This window comes from Ammospiza caudacuta, chromosome 3 (assembly GCF_027887145.1).
Source record: "Ammospiza caudacuta isolate bAmmCau1 chromosome 3, bAmmCau1.pri, whole genome shotgun sequence".
In the NCBI taxonomy this organism is placed as follows: Eukaryota; Metazoa; Chordata; class Aves; order Passeriformes; family Passerellidae; genus Ammospiza; species Ammospiza caudacuta.
Window position 1 is genome coordinate 72998738 of NC_080595.1, and position 17031 is coordinate 73015768.

Genomic DNA, 17031 nt, shown 5'->3' on the forward strand with positions numbered 1-17031 from the left:
ATGCCACATCTTAAACTTGAAAGATGATGACACAATCTCTATCATTGGCCATGAAAGAAAAACTAAAATATTTAAGCTGAAGAGGGAAAAGTTGCATGCTTGATGTCAAAGTATTCCTATTTCCAAAGTGAGGACTTTGGAGCATTAGTCTCTTAGAATGACAGGGCATTTGCATAGCACTCTGGGATCTCACCTAGCCTTAAGTCCTTCAAGGCTAGCTAGAGACCCTAATCCTAGTGGAGTGGAACTGATTGTGCTTCAGTGCAATGTGCAGCAGTGTGAGCAAAACACAGTCTGAGATTAGCTGTGCCTAAACCATAGGGATCTGGGCCTTGTCCCAGCTTGTGAGTCTGCTCTGCAGCTGGGCCAGGTCTTGCAGGTGAGAGGATGAGATGTGGGTGTGGTGCCATTGCCCTGCCTGCTTTGCCAGTACGCTCTGTTGTGTCCTCTGGCCTGGGCGATGGAGGGACTGCAGCAAACTGCAGGGTGTGATTGCCTGGTTGTCTAGCAGGGTGGATGTAGTTCATGCTCATTGCTGCTCTGTGACAGCAGCATGAATCTTACTGAAATGAATGTTCTGTGATGGATTCTGTCCAGCGCTGGGTTTTATTTCTCTAGCTCATAGACTGAATTGTCACAGAGTTGGAGAACTGCAATTGATTTTTCTACCCTATTAGGTTATTTTCAGTGTAGAGAGCAGAAGATAGTTGGAGATTATTACAGTTGCAGGAAGAATGGATTATAAACAGTTTGTTGGTTTCTTGTTAAGAATGTGCTCTGCTTTGTGGTAAGTGCATTTTTAAGTGCTCCAAGCCAGTTTGTATAGAAGATACTTTGAGGTCCCATAGCCTGTGACTCATCTTGTGTATTTATGGTCTGTCTGTCTTGGAAAAGATAGAATGTGAGACCCAGCAGACTGCAAATGGAAGAGAGCTGGGGTTAAAACTTTGACCTCTGAAACATGTGAGATTTTTGAGCTTGGAAGTCAGCAGAGCTAGGATTTCACTTGTGACCTGTATTCCTTGACACTGCAAACCAGTGAGCTATCAATACACACAGTTTATTTCTACCTGTCATTTTAGCATGCATGGTTCTTCAGTTACTCATTGCCATATGTACAATGCATTTCCCTCCTACTATTGCCAAGTTGTTGTGTTGATTAGGAGTTGTTTCCCTCTTTTTTTGGTGTGATTATGCAGTTAGACACCTTAATAAAATCTCAGTCTTTTTAATTGAAGCGGTGCTTTTGTACTCATCACCTTTTGTTACTGCACGGTTCACTGGTACTAAAAATTGTAATAACATGCAACGGAAGGCACATACTGTGGTAGACCTCTGATGCACGTAGTGTTGTATCCTAGAAAAAGCTACCTGTTACCTTGAGAAAGAAGGTGGTATTTATTTGGCAGCTGGTATTTATTTGGATTACAGAAAATAGCTCCATGTAGGATCTCACAAGGCAGGATCACCTAAGCTACTCCTTTAATGTTTGTCTAATCTGTTATTAAAAACCTCTGATGATGGAAACTCCACAGGATCTAGGGCAATCCATTTTACTAAAGAATACTTCTATTCCCTGGTAAGTAGGGGACAGTGAAAGAAGCTGATTAAGGACAACGGTTGAAAGAACAGTGGAAATTAATTTAAATTCAATATATTTTTATTCTTTGTAAATACAATGAGTACAACTTTTTAACTTCACAAATCAGTTAATCCATTTTGTACAGGAAAAGTTTTACTCATTCTATGATAGTTCAAGTGCTGATCTTTCTCAGTGCTAGTTCCTAATAACAAATCAAATTTTGAAAAGTACAGCAGCTATCTTTAAATGTTTTTTCTTTCTACATTATTCGTACATCAAATAAGCAGCTTATAACGTTTTTGTGTGTGAGAGGGTGTAGGCGAACAAGGCTTCAAAATTAGAACCTGGAGTTTTCTAAAAAGGCATTGGAGACTTTTGGAAATTGTTAGCATTGTATCAGTCAACAACCTTTATTTCTTTGAAATAAAATTCCTTCCATTGATTTTTTAATAGTCATTTCATTTCTCTGCACATCTCATTGACAAAGAGTTTGGCCACCATTGCCTTTGGTTTCAGCACTGTGCCAACGGGACAGCCAGCAGATCACTGAAGCGGTCATCTCCATTGTATTTGGTTTTGCTGTTTTAGTCTTCCTTTCTTGTGTTGTCTCTTTTCAGGTGTGTGTGTGTGTGTGTGTGAATGTGTGTCTGTGTGTGGAAGAAGAAGGAGGGAAGGTCGGGAAGGAAATGTATAAAGCTCTTCTGTGTTTGAGATGTTAACCGAACAAATTGTGGTGACATCTGCGTCAAAGATCACCAGTTCACTTTGTAGGAAGAATGGAGCTGCCGTCATAAGCTACCTTTTAATCAGTTCTGAAGGCCACTTCATGATGCATTATAGCAGAAACAATGTTTTGGTAACTTGGTCTCAAATGTTGCCTATCTTATTAAAAACATTTTCCCAACATAGGCTACTTTTAAAACAATTCTGAAGGCCACCACATCTTGTGTTACAACAGAAGCCAAGTTTGGTCACCCGGTTCCAAATACTGAACAAGCTAAAGTACCTTCTTTCACATTTTGTCTCAGATCTGCCAGTTGAATGAGAGAATAGCAGAGTCTTTGTTAACTATGACTGGCATCTGAATTGCCTCCATCCTGTAGTAACAGGAATAGCAGCCAAATTCCAACCACTTTCACTTTTTCTGTCGAACAAAACATTCTCTCCATGATCTAAATCACTCTGTTCAGAGCAGCAGAATCATATCTACTGGGGTATTTTTTGTCAATGAGTTTAAGGACTAAACATTCCCAGACTTATGCTTCCTGTAGATTTTGTTAGTTGAGGCTTATTCTCCATAGATAAAAGTTCTTCTCAAACTGTCCATCCTGATTGTTTCTTTTAAGGTAATTTATATGTCACTGGATTTGTACATATCTGAAAGCAGTCTTGTAATTGGTACATTCCCAATGGTCTTTTTGAAAAACACTTCTTCTATTGTAGATGGACTAATTGAACGTAAAGCTGGTAAAAGCAATAGAAGTTTTCCAAAACGACAGGGTTGTGTGGGATACCTAGAGACAGAGAGAAAAAGAATTTCACTGAAGTTTTAAAGTATTTTTTCAAAGGAAGGACTTTATTTTATAGAAAAAGACCAATATTTACTAAATTGCACAGGTCATGCTACCTATGTGTCCCAATTTGAGGCAAATTTGGGAGGAAACACCATAAGCTCAACCTAAGTGCACTCTGCATGGTCTAGATTGACTCAGAATCTAGTGGGATACTATTGTCACCCCCGGACAACTGTGCCAAAACCCTGTGTTTTGTACTTGTGTGAGCAACAAGGTTGACTCCAAGGAAAACTCTCTGTGGCAGTCAGCAGAACATAGGACAAGCTTTCTGAGTTTTGTTTAGCTCCTTTTTTCATTCCCCTAGAGCAGTAGGAATACAAAAACTGGACCTGCTCTGATGTGTCCCTCATACAGCAATGTTCTCAATGCAATACAGGGAAGAGCTTGAGTTGTAGTAACTGCCCTGTCATTTGAAGTACAGTTTAGAACTAGCTGGATTGTCATGGTAATCACCCCCTTTTGGTTAGCAGATATATTGAATACCAACTGACATTTGTTAGGAGAGTTTTAGTTAAAGAAGCTGTGCTTTTCCCCAGGTAATGTGTTTTTGTATAGGATGCTTTCTGGCCTTTCTCCCAGCTTTTGAAGCCAGCACAGCACAGGATGTGCATTTTTAGCTGTGCTTATGCTGTCTTTACAACAGTGATTCTCAAACTTCTGCTTACAGAGGTCTCCCTAAAGTGAAGTGTAGGTTGTTAGGAGAAACATGCTGCTTCCCCAGACTGCCCTCCCTTGCATCCTCTTGAGAGCACCTCCACTGGGATCAAAGGGCTGATACTGCAGTGACATTGGCAGGAGGGTAAATTCAAGCCTGAAGATGAAACACACAGGCTGAAAGCCCTCTCACAAGGGAGTCTGAGTGAGAGTCCTGTCAGCGGACTGCACTTTTCCCTTGTAAAAGGATATTGTTTACAACATACACTGGGTAGCGCAGTATCTAAATACTTCCGGCAACACAGAAATGCCGTGGAAAAGTTGATTCCTTGGAAGGGAAGATGTGGCTATATATTCCTCCCTGGCTTCTCTCTCCAACAGGCCCTGTCTCACTTAAGGTCTCCAGGGAGCAATCTTCATGGAAAAGGCCTTCCTTAAGAATAGGAAGAGACCACTATGCAGCAGTTACTCTTTCTGCTCTGAAGCAGCCATAATTGGATGGAATTTGCATTTTTACTTCCATCCCCAGTGCAGGCCATTCCCTGTAGACTAATAAAAGTGCTTCAGAGACTGCTACCATCTAATCTCTGATACTGATAGGGCTTCTGCCTGACAGAGCTACTATGACAGCAAATCAAAGTTTCAGAGGGAAAAAAATGTATAACAGTTCCTCTTCCACTGCTCCATCTTCAACTATTTTAGTCTCATGGACTTCCACTGCAGCTAAAGGACTTTGCTGCAGCACCATAATGGGATTCACAAATTCTGGGGTTTTCATTTGAACCTGATCACAAACTCCGGGTGACATCTTGGAAGAGCCACTTAAGCTCCTTGTGTCCTGATTTCTGTGTCTGCAAAATGGAGGAGGTTATATGGGAACTGGAGATCATGTATGAAAGGCACGCATACTGACTGAGATGCAATGTTTTGAGCATCACTTTTAGTGGTATTTGATTGAATATAACATAGAGAAAATTTAGCCCTCTGAACTGCAAAGTATTGCCCAGCCATTATCACTTCTCAGAGGAAGAGATCTCCTTTTAACACCTTTCTGTTTGTTTAAAAACACCCAAGTGCTGGAGCACACTTGAAGAGGAGCAACAAAGGTGGTTAAGGGTCTAGAGCACAAGTCCTGGTTAAGGATCTAGAGCAACAGCTAAGGGAGTTGCAGTTGTTTAGTCTGAAGTAAAGGAGGCTGAGGGGAGGCTTTATCACTCTCTACCTGAAAGGAAATTGTAGTGACATGGGTTTTGGTCCCTGCTCCCAGTCACAAACAATAGGACAAGAGGAAATGGCCTCAAGTTGCACCAATGGAGGTTTAGTTTGGATATTAGGAAAAATTTCTTTCCCAAAAAGGTTGTCAAGCATTGGAACAGGCTGCACAGGGAAGTGGTGGAGTCATCATCCCTGAAGATAGTTAAAATGTGTACATGTGGCCCTTGGGAACATGATTTATGGTGGACTTGGCAGTGTTAATGGTTGAATTGAATAATTTTAAAGATCCTTTCCAACATTTTCTATGGTTCTATTTCAGAAACCCCAGCCGGCTGGCAGCCAATGTATACTCTCCGTGGCAGCCTGGTCCCCATTTCAGTCAGTGCAAATGCACTGACTTGCATGCAATGAGAGCAGGATTTCAGCCCTACAGCTGCCAGAAGCACTGGCAGAAGCCACCACTGACCTGGTGTGAATGTAGCTGTTCAGGGTGAGCTGGGCTTCGTCTTGAAGGGCTGCTATGGCAGCAGCATTGCGGAAACTCCTCAGTTCAGAACCACTGTGTGTGGGCACTGGAAAGCAGATCAGTTACTAGTTCAGCTTGACTCTTGTGTGGATCAAAACAGTTCAGCTAGTGCTATCAATGGAAATTAAACGTTCCCATTAGTTCCCCAGCACTCCACTGTCAGCCCTTTCAAAATGCAGCAATGACTATTGGAATTCAATACGGGGAAACCTACTGGGTGATTCAAAGCTGTGCCTGGTTTAAAACATCACTTTAAAGCAGCAGCCTCACAGTTATCAGACCAGACAAGTGAGAGATCCTTTTTGCTTACCAGCTTTAAAAGTGACAATGCATTTGAGACAGGCAAATTCAGTAGCATCTAGACGAAGTTGTCTAAATCTAGCCACAACCTCCTGTAAGGCCTGTATTTCTGAAATAATTTTATTCAGCTTCTGAGAATCTGTATTGTCACCGTTCATGCCTGAAACAGAAACAGATGAAATAAATAATATTAAAGGCATTTGCTTTATTTCATATTGATTTCTGACAAAATCCTCTGTATCAATGTCCTCTCTATTGTCACACTTGTCTATCTAGTTCCATGTAAACTGACTATATTGTATGAAAGTTAATATAAAATCTTCTCTTGGATGATAACAAACACAGTAATTTGCATTTAAATGACAATGCAAGCAGTCATGAATACAACAAAACAACATTATTTGCATTTAAATATAGATTTATAAATGACAGGTATGCTCTATTGTTCAGTAGGAATTTGTTATTCTTTACATGTTGTTCTTTTTTCAGTAATGTATTTTTATGGTAATTTTTGTAACAAAGTCATTAAATTGTGCAATTCTTACCAGATACAGCCAGTAGAGTGTTAGCATCAACTGGAATGGCCCATTGTGCTATTCCTAGAACAAACAGTTCTCTCCAAGCATCTTCCAAAAGCATCAGCTGTCATACAATAGATGTACAATATAACATAGTGTATAATTTATAGATTTATAAACAATTTAAATATGTAAATTTCTGTTATTTTAAAAACTACTTTAAATGCCTGTCATGGTATTTCCCCCACAGCATTCATTAGCTCTTCTCTTAGCCTTTTGAGAAGGTGTCTAGAAAAAAGTCTATGCATTGTAGAAAAACACTGAGGGTTGGCTCACTGTGCACCATGTTGTGGACCAAAAGGGAAAAGAAAAAAAGAGAGAATTCTTTTCCCAGAGCATTTGCTCACAACATGAATACACCTGCTTTCTCAGCATGATATGGGTTCTCTTCTCCTCCCCCTCAGCACTTATACGGCTGTTCTAGGACAGGTCTTTCCTCTTGATCTCTGGAGATTACACTCCTTTCCCTCCAGAAGGCAGGATTTTGTGAAGAAAAGCCTGGATAACATCCTGGATCAGTGTAAGGAGCAGTGCTTTAGAGCACACATCCATCTTATAACCCCTTCCTTACTAAGCCACTCTCTATATCTGTCAAGCACAGCATCTGAACACACAAACATCAGTGTCACTTGTTTTTCTGTTTTTTTTTGCTTAAAATCACTCAGAAATTCCAGGCAGTAAAAGCTGTTTCCTTTCAGAGATGAGAATATCCAGGCACCTATGCTGACAGCATTGCTAGTTCTCTGCAGTTTTTGCACATTGCATGCCTGTATGGAGGATGTGTTTTTCTGTGTTTTCCCTGAGGCAATGCTTGTGATTTCCCTGAAGAGGCAGTGGTGCATCTGAAGAGGAGACAAGACTTCTGGAAATGCAGACTGGCAAAGCCAGAACAGACATATTTAGTCTGGAGGGCATCTATGGGTTGTTAGATTGTTAGCCCAGACCAACTCTTAAGAGAGGATTGGAGGACCTCTGGTTCAGCTGAAGTGCATGGCCAAAAGGCACGTGGTGGTGTGTACATGTTGCTGAGACCTTGTGTCACAAAATAGGGTGGGAGAGATTTGAAGAGGTGAGAACTGTAGTGGGCTCAGACGATACCTTCTAGCAACTCCATGCAGTGAAAGCAGATTGCCCAAAAAAATGAAGCCACCAAACCAAAACCCCAAAACCTGCAGTCATTGATGTTTCTATGGTCCCTGAAACTACCAGCAGCTTAGCTTCTTAGGAAAAGAGGAAGGAGGGTATTTGAAGTATGTAAAGAGTCTGTAAAGAAGAGCAAAGTAAAAAAAGATGCTGTACCAAATGAATGATGATATCCTTGGAATCAGGTATGTGAAAGTAGTGGGTGATACAGAAAGCATCAATAAGAGCAAATCCTTCATCTATGTGCAAACTCCTAACAATACTGCTGTTCAGAACAGTGTTACTTGTTGCCAGCCACTAGGACACCAGGCAATGGACAGAAACTGCACAGGAAATTCTACCTGAATATGAGGAAAAACTTCTTTACTGTGCAGCAAGCACTGGAACAGGTTACCCAAAGTGGTTGTAGAGTCTCTCTCACCAGAGATATTTAAGAACTGCCTGGACACAGTTCTGTGCCATGTGCTCTGTGATGACCCTGCTTGAGGCAGGGGGGTTGTATCAGGTGTGATCCCTTCCAACCTGATGCCTCCTGTGATTCCATGATTACAAGTTTTAAACCATCCTCTTCCAGTCTGAATTCTCAGAGTCTCTGCTCTCAACTTGTCTCTGTGGGGTTATGTCCATTTCATGCCTTTTTGCCCTTTTGTGTGCTCTGCAGAACTTCTCCATAACATAAGGGAAGTGTGACAGGAAGGTACTTGTGTCTCTGCATACAGCTGCTGTTTGAAACACTTACATTGGATTTTGCAGTACCAAAAACTGCCCAGATTATTGCCTGAAATGGAGACAGGGAGGGGGTGCTGTGTCCAGAGTGTGGTCCCCATCTCATCGTTCTTCTGAGAGCAGATGAACCTTCCCTAAAGTTTCTTAACCACTGCAGCCTGCAAACCCAGTCTCTCCTCTGGATAACCCCACCTGATGGATGTGCGGGTGTCTGTATGACACAGAATGTTATTTGCCAGCCTTTCATTTGCTTTTGTCATTTGCTTTCATTTGCTCTTTTTTTGTCATTCATTCATGCAGATACAATGGCAATGAATGGTGGTTCCTGGAAGATATCAATTTCATTTTTTTTTTTCCCACTAAGCCTTTAAAGTCAGAAGACTTTAGAAATAAGAGACTACTCCAATAGCAAAAGCTTTCTTCATGCCTATGCATAAGTCTGTAAAACCACCAATTAAAATAATTCATGCTGAAGTCATACTCAGCCCTCCTTCTTCAAAGAAATAACAAACACCAGGCTTTCTGAACAACTGGTTTTGCTTCTTAATCAACCCCATCCTTGCTGTGACCTTTTGCTGGGGACCTGCATTGGGCCAACCTGTCTCACAGATAATGTGGGCAGGTGTGCAAGCCAGCAGCACTAGAAGCATGGCATTCTTTGTTTTGTGGTTTCCAGTTCAAAATGGACTTAATCTGTATGAATCTAGGGAAGGGACACCTTCCCAGACACCTTTACCAGAGGTAAAAATGCAGCAATGCTCAGACTTGTGTTTTATCAGCAAGTCGGTTTCTATTTATTTCCCTGCCTTCAAGATAAAACTGCCCCAGAGTTCTGAAATTACAGTGCACTTGGCTTTTTTAGAAGACCACAAAAAAAAAAAAAAAAAAAAAAAAAAAAAAAAAAAAAAAAAAAAAAAAAGCAAAAATCAGGGATACCAAAAGAGAAATGCAGACATTTACAGCTGGGCCATTGTCATATTAAATAAAGCAATAGCAATGTTATAAAAATCAACTGTACGATTATTCATGAAATAAGGTGATAAAATCAGAATTATTTCTTCTCCAGCTCTCCTAAGTGTGATAGGGGAATCATGCAGGAAGAGGCCCAAATCAAAGCTTTTGAGCTGAGCAGCTCTGAGTTTTGAGGAAGCTGACTTGCAATGAGCTACAGCAAGTGAAAGTGATGTTAAGCAAAGGCTGAGTTTTTAATATGTTACTCACTAAGATTAGTCCCTGCTATGAAAGTGAAAGAGGCAGTGGGTTATTTAATGGGAGCACTGTGGTGCCTATGGTAGATAAGCAGGCTGTGCTTGGTCACACACCAGGGAGATCTCCCCTCCTTGCAGATCCTGCTGCCTCCTCCTCTCCACACGAACGGAGATGATGGTGTGGGAAATGCCTCCCTGTTATGTCAGATAAACCCTTTGCCTATGGAGCCTCCAGTGGACATCACTGGTCCAGAAATGGACCCAGTCTGCTCCTGTGTGCTGGGGCTGCTGCTGGAGCACCTTCTTCTTGTCCCTGACACTTGAGCCTGTTTCTTTGGCTGCTCACTGTGACAGACCCAGTGCTCCACAGGATAAGTGGCAGCAGAAGACACGATTAGAGAGCAGCGGGATGCCACACTGGGATTCCTGTCTTCCTACTGTCATGTGTGACCTTCCAGGCCCTATCTCATCTCTCCTCTCATCCTCACTGCATAGCAGGACAGCAGGTAGAACTGAGCAGCGTTCCTCTTTGACTAATTTCACAACAAGGATTTCAAGACGTGGGTTTGGTGCTAGAAAATGAGCATTTTTATACACCTTAGCTTTATAACACATTGTGACTATCATTATTTACCTTTAGATTGAAAACATTATTGGTTTTCTAGGAAGCTCTTTTCTTGTAGCTCAAAATACATATTTGCATATCAACTGCAAAACTTGTAATGTGCTTCTGGGGAGAGGAACTAGTTCCTCTGACGACTGCTGTGTAACATCTATGGCACAGTTTTTCTAGTTACCATTTTGGTAAATTAGCTCAATCATATCAAAGTAATAGACGTCTTTTATGACTGGAGCTTTGTGTAGATTTCCACCCTTCCATTTCACAATTATCTGATTACTTTTTAAAAAATTGGTGCATTATACAAAGCATACTGAGTCCTCATCAAGAATCAAGTCATTAGGAAATTGTTTCATCTTGTATGGTTCACCTATGATTTACTTGAGGCAAAGGGAAATTATCATAGAGGAAAACAAAACATATTAGGGAAGATTTTAATTAATGGTAAAAATATTGGGGGCTGGCCAAATACTGCTTCCACCATATTGACATAATTGCAAGCCAAGGTGAATAAGGAAAAAAATGTGTTCTGCATAAACAGTTGAGAGGAGAGGAGAAAAAGAAGAGGAGGAGAAGGAGGATGTGGAGAGGAGGGGGAGGAGGAAAAGGAAGAACTGGTAGAGGAGGAGGAGGAGGAAGAGGAGGAGAATTGGTCTTCAGAAACAACCTCAGTCATATCCTGAAACCATAAACTTAACTAAGCATTTCTCATCCCTAAATAGCAAAGTAAGATGCTATTCCCCATTTTATGGAAAGAAAACTTGTCCTACAAGTAGAAAAACAGTTTGGGCATACTAAGTTTGGTCTGCAGCCTGGTGATTTCTCCTCTAGCATTTGTTCTTCCATAATATTAGTTCTATGTTAGATTTCTTTTTCCTGGATTTCCTTGATTTTTCACTTGCTTCACAAGATAGAAGTTGGAGGAAAGCAGTTTCTAAATCACTGCCTGGTTTTCAGGGACACACTGAAACGCTGCACTGAACTTCAGAGCCGCTGAAGTCCATTACGGATTTCAAAGTCTAGGACTGCAAGCTCAGGACCCAATGTGAAGTCTGAGCCTTCTTTAACAGACAGGCCAGGCCATTGCCACTCCCACTGCCACTGCCTTACCTGGTCTTGTAAGGACAAGGTGGAGAAGGCTGGGACACTTTTGGCCCACTTGATGCTCATGAACAGAAGTCTGGCTGCTGACTCGCAGACGGATTCAGTGGCCACTTCGTACAGATACATCGGGGTGCCGTTGACTTCGTGTGGGTACTAATGGCAAAGAGAAAATAAAGCCATTTCATACAGTGCCACCAAGGCAGCCTGGTCTTCCTCTCCCCTACATCCAGTGCTCTGGTCATGCCCAGTACAGTGTGCACTCTCCTGTTCTGCAAGCAGAGGGCATTGCTTGCAGTGGGCTCATTCCAAACTGCTCCTTGCTGCTTATCCATGTGGATGAGCTGTACTACAGAAACTGTTCAGAGCAGGAGCTTGAAAGGAGAATGAAATTATTGCATCAGAAGGGAAAAAGCATACCAAAATTATGTGTCATGCTTTACTCTGTTACACAATAGAACACCTCTGATAGCGGAGTTAGAAGAGTAAAAATTTGATTAACAACATGTAGTTTGTAACCTTGCTTCAGAAGCTGATTTAGCATTCCAGCCCTGCTCAGCAAAGCAGTAAATATTCATTTAGCCTAGACCTTCATCTTGCTCCCTGACTGCAGCAGTTTGTAAGTAGATGCACAGAGCCTAGCATAACTATCTAGAGGTTGTGTAGGGTTTGAATGGAGTTATGTTTTCAAGGGTGTGCTGAATTTTCTTGCCAAATAAATTCTGATTCAGCATTTTTAAAAGTTACCACATAAAACTGTATGTTGTGACCACGTTTATGAAGGATTCTGCCAAGCTATGTACCAGCTCTGAAAATGCAGAACTATTTAAGCAGTTTCTTCTGTGATTTTCTAGATGCTGTGAAGACACAAAATGCCATTGCAAATGGGCTAATGAAAAACATCACCTTTTAGCTAATTCCTGTGCAGTCGAGGCCACAGCAGTGCTTCCACTGGGCTGCTCAGGAAATGTCACAACCAAGAAGTGCAGAGAGCCAGCTTAGCCAAGTTTGAGTTTTGTGTCTGTGGGGACAAGCTGCAGGCTTTGGTCAGTACACAAAGTACTTTCTGAACTACACCACCATGGAGACTGGCATTTCTCTGAAGAAAACTCATTCACAGGGATTGCATTCCTTGTGAAACAAGGTCTAAAACTGACTTGTGGATGGGCTCCAGGCAGGAGGAGCATTTCTGCATCCATGAAGGTATAAGAATGCGTGAGACAGGGTTTGTATGGAGCAGGTTATCAGCTGCTCCTGCTGCATACCGCTTCTCCAGAGGGATTGCACCTCATCTCCTCACAGCCTTTAGAGATGTAACAAAAGTCCCCACCACAACCCACAAAGCCTCAAGCCTTGCTGTTTTTGCCATGTCTACCCCAGAGGCAGGAAGGAGGTGACAGGTTGCAGGCACCTCAGCAGCAAGGTTTGCAGCCCGCGGGGGGCCGGGGCAGGGGCTGACCTTCGGGGTGGGCTGTGCCAGGCCCACCAGAGCCTGTCTCTCCGGGGTGCCGGTGACAGCGGCCAGCTCCAGGCCATGGGGCTCCAGCTGGGAGACGGCGGTGAAGAAGGCGGGTGCCGGCAGGGCGGCGGCGGGGAAGTGCGGGGCTCCGCCGCTCTCCTCCTTGTGCCCGCGGAAGTAGAGAGCCACCTGCTTCCGGATGGTCGACGTGCGGGGGCCCCGCTCGTGCTGCACCGCTGTGGGCATCAACGAGGGCCGAGGCAGTCACCGCGGGGTGCCCGCACTGCTCGACCGGCCTTACCTCCCTCCCTCCCTCCCTGCAATTTCCTGAGGCCAGCCCTGTGCCCCCCGCCCGAGGGTGCCTGGGGAGAAGTGTCTGAGGGTGCCGCAGGATGGGATGGTCAGTCGCGGCCGGGCCAAGGAGACACCGGGGTGACTCAGCGCTACTCAGTTCAGAGGATCTCCCTCCGGGTGCCCCGCCACCCCAGCCCCGGGAGAGGGGGAGCAGGTACCATCTTTGTTCATGTTGACCTCCAAGCACTTCTTCAGCCGGCAGGCTCGGCACTGGTTCCTGTGCGTCTTGTCCACCGGGCAGCCTCCCTGCAACACAACCAGCCGTCGGGCCGGGGGCAGCAGCGCCCACCCGCCGGCCCCGGGAGGCGCGGAGGGGCCGGCCCTGCGTGCACCGTGCCGGGCCGGGCCAGGTGCTCGGCCTGGGGGCAGGGCGGGCCGGGCGGGGCGGGCCGGGCCGCCTTCAGCACCCGAGACAGCGACGGCGGCGCCGCCCCCTCGGGGCTCCCGCTGCACCGCGCATCCCTCCGCGATCCCAGCCTCACATCCCCGCGGGGACACTCCCGGAGTGGGAAGGAGAGCGGCCGGAGCAGAAGGGGAAAAGCGGGGCTGCCTCCGCCTGGGCGCGGGTACGATACGCAGTTTGTAAACCCATGGTTGTCCCTCGCCTGGCTGTTCTGAGGCTTACCGGGAGGCCGCCCCTCTCTGTCCTCCTGTACCCAGGCGATGCGCTGGCTCTGCCTTCCCCCTGCCCACATCCCTCCTTCTCCCTGCACATCTCTCCGATCCTCTCCGGTGCGCTGGGGCGGGGGGACGTGCACCCAGCGCCCGGCCTCGGCCCGGGACCCGGCAAGGGAGGGTGAGGCTGCGCGGCTGCTGCATCTCTTGCTGCGGAGTCTCTCTCTTGGTGGGGCAGGGGCAATGCGAGCCCCTGGGGAAATGCAGGGTAGGGGGTGCAGGCGGTGAGGGGGCTAGGCTGCTGGTGGTACCTGATTTCCTGATTTGCAAACATAGGTCCTATTCCTCCTGATGCTCCTCTTGAAAAATCCCGAGCACCCATCGCAGGCGTAAACCCCATAGTGCTTTCCGGAGCTGCGGTCCCCACACACTTTGCAAGGGATGTCTAAAATGCGACCTGAAAGCAGAGAAGGGAAAGAGGGAGAGAGAGAGCTCTCAGCAATCTGACCTCCGGAGGGATTAGCCCCAGAGCCGCAGTACAAGCAAATAATGAAGTGATTTTATAGCCAACTTTCTTTTCCTTGAGCAAGTGTCAGTTTTCTACAATGAGCATTATTCATGCCCCGCTACGTTTATTTGGATCTTCTATAATCGCCAAGACCTATTTTGGAAGGGAAGATTACAGCAGCGGGAGCAGCAGTCCTGCCTGCGAGAAGTGAGGATGAGGGGGAGGGGAGGGAATTCGGGGGTTTTGGTGAGGAGGGTGTGTGTTTCTCTGGCTTTCTGGCACTCGGCAAACAGGACGGCGCTTTCCCTGGGCAGGAGAGCAGTCAGGAGACCGATGCACAGAATAAACCAAACCAAAACAAAATAAAATGATTGGGAAGCCAAGCAACCTCCTCTCCCCGCTGGCAACCCTGGCGAAAGGGGGCTGATTTTCACGGCAGGGAAGGCGTGCCATTTTCTTCACCCCGAAACCTGCAGCAAAACTTTCCGCCTCTGTTTCTTGCGCGGAGGAGTCAGCGGAGCTGTGAGCCTGGCGGGCGGGCAGTGTCCCCCGTCCCGCTCCGCTCCGCCGCAGCCCCCGCTCCGCCGCCGGGCGCTGCTTTCGCTCCGGCTGCCACCAGAACTGCAAATACTCTCAGGGAGATGGAAAAACTCGTGCAGAGACGATTGCAGCCCCGTTTAAGAAACCCGCCAAAACCCCGCTCGGCTTCTGCCTTTGCTCCTTTTTTTTTTCTTCTCTCTTCTGCTGTTTCTTTTTCTTTTATTTTTTTTTTTCTTTTCCTTTAATTTTTTCTTTTTTCCTTTAATTCTTTTCTTTTTCCTTTAATTTTTTTCTTTTAATTTCTTTTCATTTTCATGTTTCTTTTCCTTTTCCTTGCTCTCTTTTTCTTTTTCCTTTAATATTTTTCTTTTCTTTTTATTTCATTTTCCTTTCCCTTGTTTTCTTTTTCTTATTCTCTTTCTTTTCCTTGTTTACTTTTTTCCTTTAATATTTTTCTTTTCCTTCTCCTTCTCTTCTCTCTTGTCTTCTCTTGTCTCTCAAACAGCCTTATTCCCTCTTACCAGACCTTAAATTATAAATTCAGTCCCTCTCACCAAGCCTTGGTCTCCAAACTCTAATGGAGAGCTCTCGGGCCGCTATATATTTTTGGAAGTAGTTCAGGGACAGCCCGGGCTACGAGTGGGTGAAGATGGAGGGGGAAAAGCGGCAGCGTGCGGAGCAGTGCTGGGGGGCGGGAGGGAGCAATGGAAACAGGCCGCAGGGGCTCCTCTCGCTCCCTAGAGAATTTAGGAGTCCGAGATACTTTCAGACATGTCTGCGCTAAGGTTCTAAGACAATGCCTGCTGGCAGACAATAGGGACATTAGATAAAGTGTTAACTTAATGATTTTCCCCATTGAAACTCGTTTGACTGCCTCCAATGAGCACAAGCTGCCAGCTTCTCCCCTAAATGAAACCCGACAGCTGCTATACACAACACGGCGAGAGGGACGGGGATTAGGTTAGGGACTGCGAGAGGGAGGGGTGGCGGAGGGAGGGAAGGTGGGACGGGGGGAGAGAGGTTAAAGAATAGAAAACTTTTGCGCAATTAATAAGGAGCGCAGCTGAAGGATGCCCCCCCCGCACACCATTGCCTGCGAGCAAACCGCGGCTTTGGAGCTGCAGGTAGGCGCCCGTGAGGAGGGCTGAGGCCAAGGCACGGTTTCTGGGAGTGTGTAATTACAAGCCCTCCTTGCCACCTGCCTATTGGGGCACCAGTGACCCGTCAAAAAGTGTAGCATGGGAATTCGGATATCGCACAATGCAAACGGGGGAAAGCGCCCGACTTCCCTCTCCAGTCCTTAGCATCCACGGGGAGAGAGAGGATCCACACGCACGCACACAAAGGAGGAGGAGGGAGGAGGGGCAGGCTGGGGGTGGGGGCAGACACGCTGGAGCGGTACGTGCAGCGGTGGTGCATCCCGGTGCCGAGCCCGCACTGCTGCGCTGCCCCCGCGCACCCGTCCCAGCGCCGCTCCCCTTCCCGCGGCTCCGGGCCCGGCCTCGGCCCCGCACACCCGGGCCCGCCGTGTGACCGCCACCCCCCGGGGCACCGGGCAGCAACACGGTCCCCCTTGCCCGGCCGGCCTGCGGAGTGGGGCGGCCGGCTCCTCTGCCGGCGCTTAAGTGGAGACGGAAAAACTTGTGATAGTTTTCCCCACACAGATTTTAAGTTTGGGAGCCGCTTTGGGAAAAAAAAAAAAATCCTATGCACAATGTAGTACATATCCACAGCATGCATATAAACACATGGCCCATGTACTCCTTACACGTCCCCGTATTCCTGCCGTAGATGGCGAGCACCTGGAGCACCTCACTAAACCCACACAAGCACCTGGAGCACCTCACCAAACCCACACAAGTCGGTGGCCGCTCTGCTGAGCCCCGTGGCCCCGGCGAGGCGGGGACGGGATGGGGGCCACGGCGGAGGGAGCGGCCGGAGCCCCCCGCATCCCGCCTTGGCGGGGCCGCCCCGTCCCGGCCGCGCTCTGCCCACCCCCTCCGAACCCCCAGCCCTGCCCCGCGGGGGCTGTTATGAGAAAACTTTCTTGCTGGGCAAAATATGAAATAAATAGACGGGTAAGAGGCAGGGCGGGGGGTGGGAAGGGAAAAATGTAAGCTTGACACGGGGTCATGCGATAACTGATTAACTCTGTTTAAAAGCGCTCCGGTTCCCCGAGGTACTGCTTCGTCTCAGAAGTTTTACCGCTAAGAAAATGGGATTTCTGTTCAGCAGGAAAACCGTTTTGAACATCCCACGACAGGGGGTCCTTGGGGGCTTTTTTTGTGTGTCATAATTGCTTAAAGGATATATGGCAGCCCCGATTACT

At 46.2% G+C, this 17031-nt stretch overlaps 1 protein-coding gene across 1 annotated transcript; it reads right to left on the reverse strand.

The window, feature by feature from the left end:
• Positions 1 to 1672: 1672 nt before the first annotated feature.
• On the reverse strand, positions 1673 to 16653 carry NR2E1 (nuclear receptor subfamily 2 group E member 1). Its single transcript, XM_058801497.1, has 10 exons — positions 16555 to 16653; positions 15962 to 16322; positions 13966 to 14111; positions 13198 to 13285; positions 12686 to 12921; positions 11236 to 11382; positions 6397 to 6493; positions 5862 to 6011; positions 5492 to 5597; positions 1673 to 3096 (listed from the first exon to the last, which is right to left on the reverse strand). Exons 1-10 carry the CDS (start codon positions 16651 to 16653, stop codon positions 2934 to 2936), a joined length of 1593 nt encoding a protein of 530 aa, XP_058657480.1. The 3' UTR covers positions 1673 to 2933.
• Positions 16654 to 17031: the final 378 nt, after the last annotated feature.